This window comes from Microtus oregoni, unplaced genomic scaffold (assembly GCF_018167655.1).
Source record: "Microtus oregoni isolate MIOR12 unplaced genomic scaffold, Mior012 000027F_ref0000203, whole genome shotgun sequence".
Taxonomy (NCBI): domain Eukaryota; kingdom Metazoa; phylum Chordata; class Mammalia; order Rodentia; family Cricetidae; genus Microtus; species Microtus oregoni.
The window spans coordinates 22,789,776-22,807,809 of record NW_024543086.1 but is presented as its reverse complement, the minus strand read 5'-3'; the positions used below and the strand labels follow the sequence as shown (position 1 = coordinate 22,807,809).

Sequence of the window (18,034 nt, the reverse complement as noted above, 5' to 3'; positions counted from 1 at the left end):
CTTTGGGGATTTCGTCCCCAACTCGGGTTCTTGCCTGATGGGACGGCCAAACTGTCTCGTGTTCCCTTCGCATCTCTTCTGTCCTTCCTCGTTGACAGAAAGAACCTAGAAGGTAGGCACGGTACTGAGAACAGCTGGGTATGTTGCTCCGCCCCCAGGCCTCCGCCACCGAAGGACCCACTCACGTGCTGCAGCAGCGCCTCCTCGCCTACTGCCTTCATCAGGCCTTTGGTGTCCATCTGGCCCAGGCGCAGGATGTACAGCGGGCGACCATCTTTGCGAGTGGGCGGAGCCCAGCAAAGAGAAGAGACAGCTTTTAGGGGGAGTGTTGACATCAGGAACTGGCAAAACGACGCACAAGAACTTAACTGTCGTCTTAGGAGCAGAGTCATGCTGGGGGTTCTCGGAGTACGCTTACTGTGCCTGCTTCTGACAGCACCTGGCCACCCTTTATGAAAACTGAACATAAAGACACATTCAAAAATGGAGGGGGAAGCCTAAGTCGGATGTGGGGACACCTGCACCATCTCGCCATCTTTTCTGCCTAAAACTAAAATAAGTCCTCCCCCCCCCTTTTTTTTTCTTAAGGGTTGGGACTATTGCTCAGTGGAGCACTTGCTATGCAAGTGTGAAGACTTGAGTCCAATGTCCCCATGTGTTTGTTTGTTTTGTTTTTAAAGCCAGGCAGAGCCGTGAAGAGTGATCACACATGGTTAGTCCCAGCAGGGGGCAGAAACAGGTGGGTCTCTGTAAATTTGGTAGCATGTAGTTGTAATCCCAACGCTGGGGAGTCAGAGACCTAAGGGTCCCGGGACTTCTCGCCATCCAGCCTGCTATGTCTATCTAGTCATTGAGCTCCACACCCACACCAAACAATAAGGTTGTCGTCCTGGCTCCACATTCACGCATGCGCTGTGTGTGAGTTGTGCTCTGTGAAGCCACCTGAACCCTGAATTAGGGAAGGCTCCGCCACGGCTTCTGGGGATACAGAGTTGGGTCCCTTTGAGTGTTTTGCCACCTCTTTGGTTTCCTTATCACCAAATAGCCTTGCCTCCTGCATTCCTACCTAAGCACACTAATTTAAACCACGGATTGGACTCACAAACCTTGACCTCAAAACCAACAGCACCATAATTCAGAGGCAGAAACTTGCTGAGAACAGCATCTGCTATAGAAGGTCCTGCACGCAGGAACCAGTGCATCCACCCTGTGCTTTGAACTATCCCATCCTGGTTGGCTCTTCCCTCTTGTGGTTTTAAGGTTGGAACCCAGGGCCTCACGCAGGTGGGTGCCCTACGGCCAGGTCATATCTCCAGCTCTCTTCTCACATTGTGTTTTGAAATAGGGTCTCACTAAGTTCCCAGGCCAGGTTTTAATTCACTTTGTAGCCAACACATGCTTTAAACTTGCAATCTGCCTGCCTCAGCTGCTGAAGTAGCTGGGATGTCAGGCCTGAACTACTAGGCAAACACTGCTAGCTTTTTTTAAACAGCAAAATAAGCCACTCTCTCTAAAAAAAAAAAAACAAACAAAAAAAAAAAAACATACTGTTCTTTCAGAGGTCCAGAGTTCAGTTGCCAGCACCCACAGCAGAAAGCCACAACTGCCTGTAATTCCAGTTCCAATGGATCAAAGTCTTCTTCTGGTTTCTGTGGACACACACACACACACACACACACACACACACACAAATAAATCTTTCCAAGACAAGAAAGTGTCACAAGAAAAGAACACTTGTTTAGAACGAGACAGCTACAAGAAGATACATGGGCTGGAGAGATGACTCAGTGGTTGGGAGTACTGGCTGCTCTTCCAGAGGACCTGGGGTTCAATTCCAGCACCCCCATAACAGCTCATGACTGTCTGTGGCTCCAGTTCCAGGAGATCCAATACCTTCTTCAGGTACACATATGCTGTACAGACATATAGGCAGACACAATACCCATGCATATAAAATAAAGTTTAAGAAAAAAAGAAGAAACACAGAACAGACTTGGCCAACCTCAACAGAGATCCTGTATGCCAGGTGACTCTGTTTATGCGTGTGTGTGTGTGTGTGTGTGTGTGTGTGTGTGGTGTGGAGGGTGTGTGTGTGTATGTGTGAGTGAGTGTAGAGGCCAAAGGTCAACATCAGATTTCATCCTCCATATCTTTTAATTAGTTAATTTATTCTCCATCAAGATTTTTTGTTTTGCTTTGTTTTTTTCAAGATAGAGCTTCTCTGTGTAGCTCTGGCTGTCCTGGAACTCAGTCTGTAGACCAGGCTGACCACAAACTCAAAGATCCTCCTGACTCTGCCTCCTGAGTGCTAGGATTAACAGTGTGCGCCACCATCACCCAGTGTCCATCATGGGCTTTTTTTGTGACAGGATCTCTTGTTAAACCTAGAACTCACCAGTTTGCCTAGAATGGCCAGTGAGTCTCAGATAGCCCTATCTCCACAGTGAGCCACAGACAGCCTCCTGTCTCCACGTCCCTGAGACTACAAGCACATGTGACTACACCTAGGTCTCTAGTGGGTGCTGGGGATCGTCAGGACCTCATCTTGCACAGCCAGGACTTTGCTGACTGAGCCATCTCCCCAGCCCCTCAGAGCACTGGAAATGTTTACCATTCTGACCATATCCTGGAACAAACTACTAGTTTGGGGAATTTCAAAATAGCCAGTAGGAAGAGTTCACAAATATGGAAGCCATGAATAAGGAGTCAACTACGTGTTAAGAAACCACCCCAGCCTGTTCTTCAGGAGAACCAAGCGTTTGCCATTATCAGCACATACACCATTTTTCATGAAAGACCTTAAAGAACACAGCAGTCACTGGCTTCAGGGATCTATACTTTTTAAATATGGAAAGGGTACCTACAGTAGGAAGAATAGTGTCCTCCAAGAACTTATGTCTACCAGAACCTTCAGATGGGACCTAAGTTGTAAACGGAGCTGCAGATGTCAATTAAGGATCTCAAGATGACATCAGGATGGATGTGGGGTGGGTTCTAAAGGACCCAGGGCTCCTGTGAGGTGGTGAAGGGACATGCAGAGATACCCACAGGGAAGGCCATGACAAGTGGGAGCAGAAATTAAGAACGATGCAGCCACGAACTCAGGGGCTATCAAATGCCGAAAGGGGAGGGGTAGGCCTCTCCCCTAGAGCTTCTTGACTCCGTTTGTTTATTTGCTTATTTAAGAATGACAGGATCTCTAGGCCCGCTGTCTTCTGATCTCATACTCCAGCCTCCAGAGCTGGCACCGGGTGTTCAGTACCAGTTTGCTTTGGCTGCTTATGTCAATCTATACTATATTAACAAGAGTGTGATTTGCAATGGCCCTAGGGCAGAAACATCTTCCCAAGACAAAAATCTATGCTATTCCACCTTCTGCATAGCCGGGTAACATGTCACAATTATCTCCAGATGCCCCAGAAATCTAAAAGGAAACATGAGGTGTCAGCATGGGGTGTATCATGTAGAGTGTCCTCGGTGCTCACACACAGCTCAGATGTGCGACACACCTATGTCCTGGTAGTGCCAACCTCCGGCATAGAACTCCTGCAGGGGAGCAGGGGGCTGCCAGGTCTGCAGAAGGAGATCCACCTGGTGCTGCTTCCGCCAGCTCAGGGACTGGCACAACATGTCCCGGGCCTTGTCCAGGTGGAAGTCTCGTGCCCGCAGGAAGCGCAGGATGTGCTCATCTTTGGGGATCTGAGAGACAGAGAAGGGATAAGACCACAGAACGGTACTTCCAACCCTTCAGATGAAGCGGCAGAAATGACCCTCTTACCTCATCTGCAAAACAGCTGGGGAAAATAGCCCAAAGCAAAGAGAAATGGTAGGCGGAGGGGCTGTGGTGAACAGCTGCACACTGTGGCTGCCTAGCATCCCTCCCTGTTTGTCTTGGAAATAGCATCTTTCCTTGGGCTAACTCCTCTTCCACCCCCTTCTCTCCCGCCCCCCTTCTACTCCTCTTCCTTTCCCATTATAACATCGGTGCAAAACCAATCCTAGTACAAGCTGTCTTTTCTGGGGTTCTTCCTTTGAGCCAGATTCTGCCCTAAGCATTTAATGTGGATCAGTGTTTGTGACCCACATGATATGAACAATGTCCCCATTTTACATTTGCAGACAGGTTATACCATAGGCCCACACTGAGCAACTCTCTTGTCTAGCCCCAGGGCTGGGGAGGGAAAGGTAGGCGATCCGTGCTAAGCAAGAAGTTCTGATTCAGTAGAGCTGACGACAGAGTCCTACTTGGGACTGAGGTATGTGGTGCACATTCATGTTACTGGAGCTAGAGCTTAAAGGCAAAAGCTAGACAATCAACAATCACCCTTATTAAGTCCTTTGACTCTTAGAAAAGGGCAGAGTCCACAGTCAAATGAGCATGGTACTATATAGCTATGGTCCTCAATTGCACCTGATTGTGCATGTACACACACACACACACACACACACACACACACGTCCCCAGGGGACATATGCCCATGCCAAGGGCCATTTCAAATTGTCATACCTGCATGGGGCAAGGAACTGGTATCTACTGCCTGGAGACTAGGGGTGTTACCAGGCATCCTGCAATACACATAATAAACACCGACACCAAAGAACTTCCTGACCCCAAATATCACAAGCAGGAGGGTGGTGGCGTCAGTGTGTGTAAAGGACTGACAGGACAGATGTGATCAAATGAATCAAAACATAAATCTTTAGGATCACTGATAGCATAAGCTTTTTTTTTTCTTTCTTCCCCAAGTCCTAGGCCGACTCCTGTCACTAAAGTGCATGTCCCATACCCACCTTGCCTTTGTGAGTCTCCTGTAACCAGCGCCGGAGCTGGATCAGGCAACTCTCCTGCATAGGAGTGAGGTGCCCCAGGCACCTCTCTATGTAGTCTGCATCCAGCTTGTGCCCTGAAGAAAGGAAAATGGGGATTTCAGGGCAGGAGAAGTAAGAGACCACCCTCCATCTCTCTCTCTTTTCCTTGTTTTTTATTTTTGTTTGTTTTTGTTTTTGTTTTGAGACAGGGTCTCACGTGCTCCAGGCTAGATTCAAATGCACTATATAACAGAGGCTATCTTTGAGCTCCTGATCTTTTCACCCACACCTCCCAAGTGCTAGGTTACAGGTTTGTGTCACCGAATCTGGCATCTTCATTAGGGTTCCTACTGCTCTGTGACCAAAGCAACGTGGGGAGGACAGGGTTTGTTTGGCTTACACTTCCGTGCCACTGTTCACCGTAGAAGTAAGTAAGGAGAATTCAAACAAGGCAGGAGCATAGAGGCAGAAGATGGTGCAGAGGCCACGGAAGGGAGCTGCTTACTGGCTGGATATTGCTTATCCTGGCTTGCTGAGCCTGCTTTCTCATAAAACTAAGGACCATCAGACTGGGGTGGCCCCGCCCACAATGGGCTACCCTCTCCCATCAATCACTAAGGGCCCTCCCCTATCAATCACTAATTTAAAAAAATTCCCAACAGCCAGATCCTTTCAGGTGATCCTGGCTGTGTCAAGCTGACATAAAACTAGCAAGCACGTCTGGTGGCGTTGGGTCTTTACCACATGGCCTACACTCTGTGGCCCTCTCTGCTTGGCAGCTGCCTGAGCTCTGAAGTGTGGTTCTTAGCCAGGCTGTGGAGACAGCCATAAGAGCTCCAAAATCATCTCTCTAAATGGTTATCTAGATAGTTTTGAAACCTGGACGTTACCACGGGCAGGGATTCCCCCCTCCGTCTCGGTGTGGAGGTGATTCTCGCTCTCTGAGCTGAGGTTCTGACTGTTGACACCCCAGTCTTTACATTTGTTTTTAACATCGTATTATGAGCACTTTCTATACCAGTAAAGACTGACTTGTCCCTAGACATGGTGGTGCACCCCTATAAATTCAGCACTTGTGAGGTAGAGACAAGAGGGTTGAGAACTAACAATCTGTCTGAGATACATGAGATAATATCTCAAAATAAATTTACCTCAAAATCAAATACATAAAGCCAGGCATGGTACTAGGTCTATACTCAGGAGGCAGAGGCAAGTTGATCTCTATGGGTCTGAGGCCAGCTGGTCTACATAGCAAGTTTCAGGTCAGCCAGAAACACATGATAAGACCCTGTCTCTAAAAATTAAAATAAAATAAAATGACGTTGTACTATGTATATAGTACATATATTTTTCATTCCTTGAGTACAAAGTATGTCACATTACTTGTAATTAAAACACACATGTGTGCACATATACACACCTACACACATACACACCTAAGACAGGCATAGTAATATACACCTGAAATCCCAACACTAGAGAGGAGAAGGAAGGGGGTTCAGGGGAGTTCGTGGACATCCTCAACTCCACAGCAAATTTAGGGCCAGCCTGGGCTATTTGAGACCCTGTTTTAAAACAAAGAACTAGGGGGTTGGTGAGATGACTCATTAGGTAAAGGCATTTGCTACCAAATCAGCTGACCTGAGTTCGATGCCCAAAACCCATATGGTGGAAGGAGAGAACTAACTCCCACAAATTGTCCTCTGGCCTCTACATATGAACTGTGGTCCACACACACAATATGATTTCATATACCATATGATTTGCAGTAAGTTCTAAAGTAGACTAAAATAGCCTGCACCATGCTTGTAAGTTCAAGGTCATCCTTGGCTGCGTACCAAATTCAGGACCAGCTCCTGTCTCAAACAATAATGATAATAACAAGCCAACGTTAGTAAGGCATAGAGCATTCATACGGTACGATGAGGTGTTAGGGTGTGTATGCTAACAGCTTAGTGAGGGCCAGCAAAGTACAAAAGGATGCCTGGCATCCTCCCACCCGTTCCATATTTTCTAAGTGTGAATATGCATGTACACATGCGTGTGGAGGCGTGTGCCCTCATGTGCCATATGCAGAACTACTGAAGACTCCAGGGAGAGGGAACGAATCATCATCCTTTTCTTTTGCGTGTGTCTGTATGTGCATGTGTGAATAACGGATGCATGTATATATATGAATATGTATGTGGAGGCCAATCTCAGGTATGGTTCCTCGGGTATCACCTCCCTTGGCTTTGTTTGAGGGAGAATCTCTCACTGGTGTAGGCCTCTCTAGATAGGACCATTTCGTCTTGGCTGGCACGTCTCCAGCGGTAAGATCATGAGTGGGCACACCGTGCCTGGTGGCTTTTTTAGTGGGGTCTGGGAGATGCAATTCATGCAAGGCAAGCACTTTATTGACTGAACCACTTCTGCAGCCCTGACTTCTCACTATTCATCTTCCAGTTCGTTTAGATATTTTGCTACCATGATCTTGCATTACTCATGCAATTAAAAATATCCTCAAATCACCAGAGGTCAGTTCCTGGTCTAGAAATAGATCGACTCTGAGAAGCAAGGGAGGAGGCTGAGTGGGTGCCAGACTGTTTCCAACCCTGGCAACCTACAGCACCTTTTCCTCTTCTCGGGGAGCCAGGCAGTGTGGCCGGCTTCCTAGAGCCACAGGTGAGGGCACGGACTTGGAGTCACCTACCATCCGCTGTGGCCATCTCAGGATCGGGGCCTGGGGCATCACTGGGGTCATCTGCCACCATGGAGCTGGGACACTGGTGCACAGCCTGGCTGCGGGCATCTTCCTCCCGGACTGGGGCAGGTGTCCAGCGGGGGATGTGAGATGTTCCCTGGGAAATGAGCTCACTCAGGTAGTGCTCAATCACCTCCTTCCCCTGGAAGCAACAGACCCAAAGATGTCACCAGGCAAGCAGCGCTGCGAGGTCACCACACTGGCTCTGAGGTACACGCTCTGACCATACATTCTCAGGTCCCAGTCCTGACATATGGCTATTGCACAGCTAAAGCAGGGCCAAGAGGAGTGGAGATGAGCAAGACTAAACACAGGACAAATGCAAATAGCTCAGTTTATGTTGGTAATGTGTATCACCAGAAGAAAACTGTCCACCTGGTAAACAGGCCACTCTCTGACCTGGAGTCTACAGCCATTGAAACAGTGACTTCGTAGTGTTGGGAGTGAAACCCAAGGTCTCCCACAGGCTAGGCAGGCACTCTTCCACCCAACTACACCTGCAATCCCTCACTGGAGGATTCCAGGCAGTCACTCTACCATTAAGCCACACCCTCAGCCCCTCACTGGCAGACTTTAGGCAGAGTTTGCATCACTAAATCCTGACTCTGGCCTCAGTGAGACTTTTCTTCCCATGACCTGGTTCTGGGGATCGAAACCAGGGCCTCACATATGTTAGGCAAGTGCTCCATACTGAGCTGTGCCTCCGGCTGTTTATATCACTAAGTTCCTAGGCTAGTCTTGAACTTGCTGCAGCACCTTGGAGCAGTTCTGGGACTGCATCAGGACACCTCCAGAACAAGCCAGTTCTTCCCACTTGTGACCTCACTGGTGTGGTCATGACCCCAGTGTTCATTTCAGAAATAAGAAGCCAGGGCTGCTGTCCAGTGCCCCAGGAGCCGTTGGTGGCAGAGCAGGCCTGTACACCGTCCTGGTGTGGCTAGCACAGCGTCACTCACCCTCTTGACGTTGGCCGTGTACTGCTTCATGGCGATCTTCTCCAAGGTGGTTTCAAAGCCGAAGAAGGACCGGACATCTAGGGAGGCGGACTGCTCGAAGCAAGTCCAGTCTTCATTCTCAGGATGGACCTGCAGATGGGAAGGGGCCACGGCAGGGCCTCAGTACTGGGTGCTAGGTTCTCTTTCTCTTGTGGCCACCAGAGCCTGCCATGGACAGCGTTCCCCACCCAGACGATGATTCAAAGTCTACGTGTGGGGAGCAAAGAGCCCTTTCTCAAGCTGGGCATGGTGGTGCACACCTATAATCCCAGCTAGGAGGCCGAGGAAAGAGAATTACAAGTTCCAGGCTAGCCTGGTATATCTACATAGTGAGTTCCAGGACAGCCAGGGCTATGTAAAGAGACCCTGTCTCAAAAAAAAAAAAAAAAGAAAGAAAGAAAGAAATCACATACACAAAGAGAGATAAAATGGTGTATGTGTAATGTTCAGATCACTTAATCACTTATATGATACAAATTATCAATATGTGTTTAGATGTATTTCGATAGTTATTATGTCATATATTTATATACAAAGACTTTAAATATCCCTAAAAGGTTAATATATTTATATATGTTAGCAATTAAAAGAAATCTTCGCTGGGTATGATGACACTCACCTATAATCCTAGCACTCAGGAGCCTGAGTCAGGAGAAGGGCAAATTTCCAGGCTAGCCTGGGCTACATAGTGACGTTCGGTCTTAAAAAAGGAGAGGGGAATAAAACCCACCCACGAGGGGCCAGGAGAATGTGGGGAGGGAAGACCAGAGGGACACACAGGGCCCAGCCCTGGGGCAGCATCAGGGTCCCTGGTCAGCCAGGTGAACTCACTGTGTAGCGGCAGTTTTCCTTCACCGTCACTCGGCTGGCAAAGGTTTCATTGTGGGCATCAATCAGCAGGGTTCTCTCTCTCCAGTTCAGCACGTTTCTCTGCACGAAGATCACGTGTTCCACACCAGCAATCTGAGAAGGGAGAGCCCAAGGAAGAGGCGCTAGCCCTTAGGCCACCCGTTCTGATTCACACTCCTGCTCCCACACAGCCTGGGTCATCCCTCAGGTGGAAATTCAAGTTCCATCCTCTAGCCTGGCCTGTGTCATCCCCAGTCTAGAAACAGACACCCACCCTGGGGTGGGATGACTCCTGCTCTTGCTACCATCCACACTGGCTTAGGCCACACCCAACACAGAATTCGGGGCCCTTGTACAGACTTTCAGCCTTTCTCAAATAACCATCCACACTGGCTCAGTCCATGCCCAACACAGAATTCGGGGCCCTTGGGCAGACTTTCAGCCTTTCTCAAATAACTCCCACCCTGAAGACCCTCAAGTCTTAAGACTGCCACCACCATCAAGCCAAGAGTTCCCCCACCCACGCACCGCGCCTGTGTGGTCCTTTGCCACCAGACAGTCTGGCCTGTCCCTCTCTCCAATCCCAGATACAGCACTATCACCCAGCCACCTCCACCATCAAGCTGTGGCCCAAACCCTGAAACCTGTACACCTCATTCTACATCCGAGGATCCTCACCTACCTCTGGTTCCCAGACCCTACGCCTGGGATCTCCCGCTGCTACACCTCCCAAGATCTCAAGGCTCCAACGTCCCCATTCCACCGCAAATAGACCTATTTCACAGCCCGCACACCTAGACCCCAGCCCCGGGCCCACCTTCCGCAGCAGCCGCGGGGCATCCACACGCAGTCGGCAGCTCCGCTCCACTGTGTGCACAGCCCCATCTGCGCTTCTCCACTCGCCCAGGATTTCACTACCCAGGAAAACAGGGATGAGCGGGCAGGTGGGGAAGCGCTTCTCATAGGCCTGTGGACAGAGAGACAGTGAGTTCGCGCTCCGTCCCTAGACAGAAGCGCCCAGTCACAGTGATAACATGCACCTCTTTGCTCCTTTTCAGAGCAGTGATACACAGAGGCCCCATCAGGACAGTTTGTTTGTTTGTTTATTTATTTGTTTGTTTGTTTGTTTATGTGACTTTAGGGATTGAACCGAACAGGGCCAGCACTCTAACACTGAGCTACATCCCCAGAGCTCTTTCCTTTCTGAGGCAGGGTCTCCCTAAGTTGATCAGCTTGTCCTTGAACTCACTCTGCAGTCAAAAGCAGTCTCACAGCCTTCTCGGGCAGTGATGACAGCCTGAGCTACTAGACCTAGTTCCTAGCTCAGCACTAAAAGGAAAAAAAAATTCTATTTCTCAGAAAAGGTACCTGAGCCTTTCTAACTTGGGCCAGGCGGAATGGCTCCCACACAAAGATGGGTTTTCAGAAAAATGAAGGCTGTTCTGCCATCCACAAGGCGTTCCTGGGAAGACACTACCAACACTTAAGTGAGCACCCACAGGCTGGCTTTAGGAAACATGATCCTCAGGCAACCAGAGAAGCCTGGAATTTGATTTAGGACATGGGACTCCAGACACACGCATTAAGAAGAAATGTGTGTATGTTTGTCCAGAAAAAGGAATGAGAGTGAGGGTTCTCCAAACAAGAGCTGTAATTTGGTGACCTATGACCCCACTACCACGACAAAAGCCTGCAATCGATGTGGATGAGAACTAAGTGCTGAGTGTCAAACCAAGTTACACAACTGCCCTGCAGGTGGGAGAGAAAGAGATAGCGACACAGAGACAGAGAAAGAGAGATCCTGATAAAACGCAACACCCCTTCCTGATTAAAAAAAAATAACAAAAATCAAAGATCAAAAAAACATCAACAACAACAAAAAATGATAATAACACCACCAATAAACTGCCAGCCAAGGAGGAAAAACCCATAGCTAACTTCATACTCAAGGGTGAAAGACTGAATACTCTGCCCAGCAAGTCAGAAATAAGACTCAGGTGTGAGTTCTCCTCAGTTCTATTTAAAACCAAAGTTCAGGCTGGGGTCAGAAACTCAGTCTGAAAGGTCGTGAAGCTATTTCTATTTATAGACTACATTATCTTACATAAAAGAAGCCTTGAAATCTCTCTCTCTCACACACACACACACACACACACTCATTTACACACACGCTCTCACACACACAGTATTAACACACTAATAATTAAGTTTGGTAAGGTCACAGGATACAAGCTCCATATATTAAGACAAATTTCAGGCTGGGAACTTAGTTCACTGATGGAGGGGATGTGGTTGGCCCTGGATTCTGACCCCAGAATCACACAACAAAAATGGCAGGAATAAACTTGTGACCATGCTGGGTGGTGGTGGCCCACACATTTAATCCCAGTACTTAGGAGGCAGAAGCAGGTGGATCTCTGTGAGTTCAAGGCCAGCCTGGTCTACAGAACAAGTGCCAGACTGGTCTCCAAGCTACACAAAGAAACCACGTCTCAGAAAAACAAACAAACTTGTGACCTTGAGCTAGGCAACACTTCCCTAGTTGTGGTGTCAAAATAAAAAGAGAACTGGATTTTACTTGAGGCTTTGTGGCTTTAATAGACTCCATCAGAAAAGTGAGAGGAGGGCTGAAGAAATGGCTCAGCAGTTAAGAGCACCTGCTAGTCTTACAGAGGACCCGGGTTCAATTCCCAGCACCCACATGGCAACTCACAGTCATCTACACTTCCAGTTCCAGGGGATCTGATGCTGTTTGACGTATTGGCCTGAGGCGCATAGACAAGCATGCAGGCAAAATATTAATATACATAAAATAAAATTTAATAATCTAAAAAAATATAAGAAAGCAAAAATGGAGTTTTTTTTTGTTTGAGGAAACAGCTCAGTGGCTAAGAGTGGTCAGTGCTTTCAAGAGGATCTGAATCCTGAATCAGGTTCCCAGTCCCCACACTGGGTGACTGGCAACTGCCTCCAGTGGTCTCTTCTTGCCCTGAGGACACCTGCACACACACATGAATTTACTGAAATCTGTTTTAAAGAAGAAAGAAAGAATAGTTTGGCAGGTAAAGGCACTTCCCAACAAGACTGACAGTCCGAGTTTTATTCCCAAAACCTCCATGGAAGAGAGAATCAGCTCCCGCATACATGTCACAGGCATACACACAATAAATGGGGAAAGTTTAAATAAAGAATGAAAGAAAAGGAAAAAGGAATACACAAGGTTAAAATGAGTCAGGCATGGTTGCACACCTATAATCCCAGCACTCAGTAGGCAGAACCAGGAGAAACAACAAAAGTTCAAGGCCTTGTCTCATGCATGCTAAGCCTGCATTCTACCAGTGAGCTATGTTCCCAGTCTTGTTATCAGGGGTTTTATGGTTTGGTTTTTTTTTTTTTTTTTTTTTTTTTTTTTTTTTTGAGAGAGAGAAAGAGAGAATCTCCCCTAGCCTAGGTTGGCTTTGTATGGAGGATGACCTTGAACTTCTACTCTACCGTGCTGGGATGATTAGTGTGCACCATCTGGCTAATATGGTATATTTACAGTGTGTGTGTGTGTGTGTGTGTGTGTGTGTGTGTGTGTGTGTGTGATCCCATGGAATGCTTGCTTCAGTCATGATGAGTGAGTCCCTACCTGGGTGCAAATTCTACCATGCATGAACTCTGTGGCTTTAGGAAGGACACTAAACTTCTCTGTGCCATTGTAAAGGGTCACTTTGAGAACTGAGTGACGGAGGGGCTAGAGAGGAGCAGTTGGGATCCTTCATTATGGCTGTTCAATATCTAGTTAGCTTTCACACCAATGAGCCCACCAAAGGAGTGTCCCTGAGGCTGCTGTCGCTAAAACTGCTTCACACCCTGGTTGGGGGAGATTGCTTCTTTCTGAGTACTGAGGTCCCCCTGAGATGCAAAGCTGGTGAGGGTGACTAGAGAAGGCCCCCAAGCTATTAAGTGTTCAGAGATGGCAGCACCCTGCGCCATTATAGATGCTTCCAACCAGACTCGGCTCTTAGCCTGGCACAACCCACATGCCCAAACCTGTGACCAACACAGCAATAGTGGCAGCATCTGAGGACAGTAATCTCCTCTCAGTTTTCAGCCCCTGGGAGGAGACACCACCCTGACCCGGAAGGAGAAGGGGCCTCAGGACTCACAGAAAGGGGCTACAGGCCAGTGAGGAGGAGCAGACATGGTCCTGCGGAGTGCCAGGCAAACAAGACACCCTGGAACTCCTGGCTTCTGGGGCAACAGCATATTCTCCGTGGCAGGAATGAAGACATTCTAACAGGATGTCTTGGGCAGGGAGCCCATGAGGCCTGAACCCTATGCAGAGAACTACTATACAGGCAACTGAGGATGCTGAGGGCGGGGGAAATGGTCTTCCCCAGGGACTGGCACACCAACTGGTTATGGTTATTCAATGCCAATGGTCAAGCCTGAAGGCATATACACCAGTCACATTATATAGACCGACCAGGTTGGTTTTATATATTTAGGAATATACATGTATATACATATGTATAAACAATGAAAAAAAGAGGTCATGAATTTGAAAGGGAGCAAGGATGGATCTATGAGAGGTTTGGAGGGAGAAAAGGAGAGGGGGAAAAGATGTGATTATATCATAATATCAAAAATGAAAACACTAAATTTTAAAAAAGAGAGACACTTGTACCCCTCCCTTTGACTAATGAAATGATGGTCTTCAAGAAATTAGAATTTTCCCAGGAGCCTCATGCTAGAAGGAGAAGACCGAAGCCTGGTGCCAATAAAAGGGGGAACTTGTCTCCCAGGAACAGACGTCGCAGTTCTGACAAGTTGTCAAACCACCTTGCAGGAGCGTCTAGAACCCAGACAGTGATGGGTGAGCAATGTGTGGGACCAGACTCGGTCCAGACTCAGTCAAGACAGCTTCGCTACACAGACCTCTTGCCTTCTACTTAAACCCAAACCTCATGTCAAGGCTCCAAAGATGGGCTGGGAGGGATGGTCATTGTTGTGGAATAATCTTTTTGTACGCCACGAAATGCGTCACTCTGATTGGTTTAATAAAAAGCTAAACAGCCAATAGCTAGGCAGGAGAGAGGATGCTCGGAAGAAGGTGGATATGCAGAGCAAGCAGGACGGACAACATGGAGATGAGGTAATGAAACCATGAGGCAGAAAGTAAATTAATAGAAATGCTTTGATTTAAGTTATAAGAGCTGGTTAGAAACAAGCCTATGCTAAGCTGAGCTTTCATAATTAATAATCAGTCTCTGTGTTATTATTGGGGAGCCGACAGTCCCAATGAAAAACCCATCTAAAGGTCACTGGGCCTCTCTATTTGTTCTTCTTCCAGGAGTGACCACAGTGAAGAAATCCTTTCTCTGTTTTTCACTATTATGTCTCTGTTCAACAGGCTCATTAAAGATGGATAGCCGGAGCCTACCCGTTAGAGCTGCTGGGTTCAGCCTCTGGCTCCAACAGCCCAAAGTGACAGGCAGGGCTGCTGAGGGAGACACCTGAGAACTGTGTGTCCCACCACCAGAACAGGCGTTTCCCCTCTAAGCAGGGCTACAGAGCAGATATTATAAGAGACTGCAGGGGCCCTCCGCAGCCACCTGCTCCCAGCGCGCCCAAACAAGACCCTTCTCTAGGCCTGAAACAAGGTAGTGTCCGGAACACAGTGACCGCCCAGGGTGGTACGACAAGCCGATTCCTTCTCAGGCACCAAATGCAGGAAGGAGAGTGAGGCTGCCTTAGACTCCACCTCCCCTCTGAGTAGCTGCTGCAGAGGAGGACAGTCACCATCTCTGTCAGATCAGCTGGGCCTGCTTGCAGGAGCTGTCACTGCCCATTGGGGTGCCTTTGATATTTTCTCATAGGAAGAGGGAGTGGGGAGGATCATTGGTCAACCATGCCTTCTGCCATTTGTATGTGGTTCTGCCCGAAGTTCATGTGGGGTCTCAGGTGTGCTGAAGAATATGGTGTCTATAGTTTAACTGACAGAAGATCTCCAGCTCTGAGGCTATGAGGGAGCCTTCATCCTCGCTGCGGTCACCTTCCGGTGCGGTGTCTTCAGGGTCACACATACTCCTATAAGCAATCCCTCACTCATGCTCTGAAGTAAGCCCAATGAGCTCACGGATTCCCATGTGGAACTTTGGTGGCATGGTACTTTGGTTCACCGTTGAGACCTTATTGGGGGGTAGATGTTGTTTATATCTCCCTGGGGAAGGAATGTTAACAGCAACAGATGTGGCATCTGGGAAGTGGGCAGAAAGTGACCCCTGCACGAACTCAGGCAGAGCTGGTTTCTGCTGCCTCCTAACTAGGGGACTCGGGTAAGTCACTGGTCCTCCCAGAGCCTCCATTGATCCATCTCTAGAATGAGGTGGTTAAGTTCCTGTATCACCAGAGAGAGTGTCACTGAATGAGAGTCAAGTAGGGCTGTCACACAGCAAGTCTGGGCTGTGCTCCTCTGGCTACGAGCTCTCTTCTGTCCCATCCTTGGAAGGATGTCTTCTTTTGACTACTTCGGACGCCAGAGCTCACTGATTCTGATTCGCTGACTCATTGATTCACCCCAGGTCACACAGAATGAAATGATGAATTTGGACTTGAATCCAGAGTACCCCCCCCCCTCCAGGAACCCCTTGCTCAGCACTTGCTCCCGTGGGAGGCTCAGAAACAGAACTAGACATTGTGCTCCGGGCCTGTCCAGCCATATCTTTCCCTTTTCTGTGCTAAGTCTTTCAATTCCTGCAAGGCCATGGCCGCACCACCCCCTGTCTTGGACTACTGTCAAGTCCCTGCTGCTACCCTAGAGAAACAAGTGGACAAAAGAGCAAGCCCTGGGCTCGGGGCGGCCCCATCAGGACAGTGCTTTCCTTATACCTTATAAACACAATGGTTGACTTTAGTTCCTAAGAACCCATATAAAAGATGCTGGGCAAGGCGGTACATGTTTGCAATCCTAGCAATGAAGAGATGGGAAGTAGAGACAGGTGGATCCCTGGGGCTCACTGGACAACCAGCCTAGCTCCTATTGGGTGAGTTCTTCTCCAATGAGAGACTTTGCCTCAAAAAATGAGATGGGCAGCATCTAAGGAGCAAGAGATTGACCTCTGGCCTTTACATATATAACTGTAAGTGTACAAAGACTCTCTGTGTCTGTGTGTGTGTGTGTGTGTGTGTATGTCTCTCTCTCTCACACACACACATGGGCACGCATGCGCACATACACACACACACACTCACAAACCTCACATTCCTTATTTGGCCTCCAGGTCCATCAACCCACCTCCCACTCAGCCCCTAACCCTGTTCCAGCCATACTAGCCTTGCTAGCTCTGAACCGCATCCAGCTTGTCCTGCCGCAGGACCTTGTACCAGTTGTCCCCAGGCCTGAGAAGCTCATCTATTACATGACTGAGAGAGTGGGAGGTATGAGTCAAGAGGACTTTCTGGAGGGAGCTACCCTTCTTCCAGGGATCCATCCCGGGCACCTCCCCCCATAGCTGCCTCCTCTCCATCCTTTTGTCCCATTCATTTCCTCGACAGCTCTTATCAACACGCCTAGTGACAGGCATGTGTGCGTGTGCAAGTAAGTGTATGTGTGTGTGGTGATACTTCATTTGTATTTCAATACATAAACCTTCCTGAATTCAGAGAGTAAAAGAGCCACACTGGCCAGCCTTACAGACCAGACAGACGTGACACACACCTTTAATCTCGGTAGCCACACTAGTTTGCCATAGAAATCAGGCGGTAGGGGTGCACGCCTTTAATCCCAGCACTAGCAAGGAATATAAGACAGGAGGAGGCAACTTTCACACAGTCTCATTCTGAGATTCCTGGAGGCAGGATTGCCATTTTGGACTGAGGTCAAGATAAGACTCAGTGACTGACTGTTTTGCTTTTCAGACCTTCAAGTTGAACCCTAATTCCTGTCTCTGGGTTTTTATTAATCAGCTGTGTGTGTGTGTGTGTGTGTGTGTGTGTACGCGCGCGTGTCCATGCATGGGGGTGAGGTGTTATCACAACCTGCTTCTCACAGAAGTCCTCAGCCCCATCCCTGCGCGCGTGTCCATGCATGGGGGTGAGGTGTTATCACAACCTGCTTCTCACAGAAGTCCTCAGCCCCATCCCTGGCTCCATCCCCGGCACACAAATGGCAATGCAATCAGGGAACTCATATCACCATGTCAAGGCCCGAGAAACACCTGAATGGCATCCAGGGAGAGAGGACAGGCCACAGACTCAGCACCACAGCCGATGGATAGCCTCCTTCCCATGGGGAGAATTCCATCTGGAAACCTCAGATAACAAGTTTTGGGGATGCTGACTAGCAGCAGGTGGTTCTCTACAACTGTAAAAGAAAGGGCCCCATCTTCACCCAGAGGCCCCCAGAGCTCCAGTGCAATGGGGGAGATAAACAACCCAAAGTTACTTGTCAGTGTCAAGGACAGTGGTCACCAAGGAACGCTGGGCACCGCTGTTCCTCTTTCAGAGAGCGTAAAACACCCATGCAGAGCGCAACAGTGTGGAAGCCTGGTGTCCCCGTCACATTTCTATGATACCCCTCTTCCGCAGATGCGTGTGTGGAGGCCAGGAAAGTCAGGGGACTAGCCTGGCGAGAGGGCGCTCCACCACTGAG

The 18,034-nt window shown here is 48.6% G+C and overlaps 1 protein-coding gene across 1 annotated transcript in view; it reads right to left on the bottom strand.

Annotated features, from left to right (window-relative positions):
* Sec14l5 (SEC14 like lipid binding 5) overlaps positions 1 to 18,034 on the bottom strand; it is a 36,532-nt gene that overhangs the window by 9,261 nt on the left and 9,237 nt on the right. Inside the window, exons 3-10 of the mRNA XM_041675835.1 lie at positions 10,214 to 10,363; positions 9,379 to 9,510; positions 8,509 to 8,637; positions 7,502 to 7,694; positions 4,792 to 4,904; positions 3,510 to 3,699; positions 186 to 274; positions 35 to 105 (exon numbers count right to left, since the gene is read on the bottom strand). Of these exons, the coding sequence (XP_041531769.1) occupies positions 35 to 105; positions 186 to 274; positions 3,510 to 3,699; positions 4,792 to 4,904; positions 7,502 to 7,694; positions 8,509 to 8,637; positions 9,379 to 9,510; positions 10,214 to 10,363 (1,067 nt within the window). The remainder of the gene's footprint in view (positions 1 to 34; positions 106 to 185; positions 275 to 3,509; positions 3,700 to 4,791; positions 4,905 to 7,501; positions 7,695 to 8,508; positions 8,638 to 9,378; positions 9,511 to 10,213; positions 10,364 to 18,034) is intronic.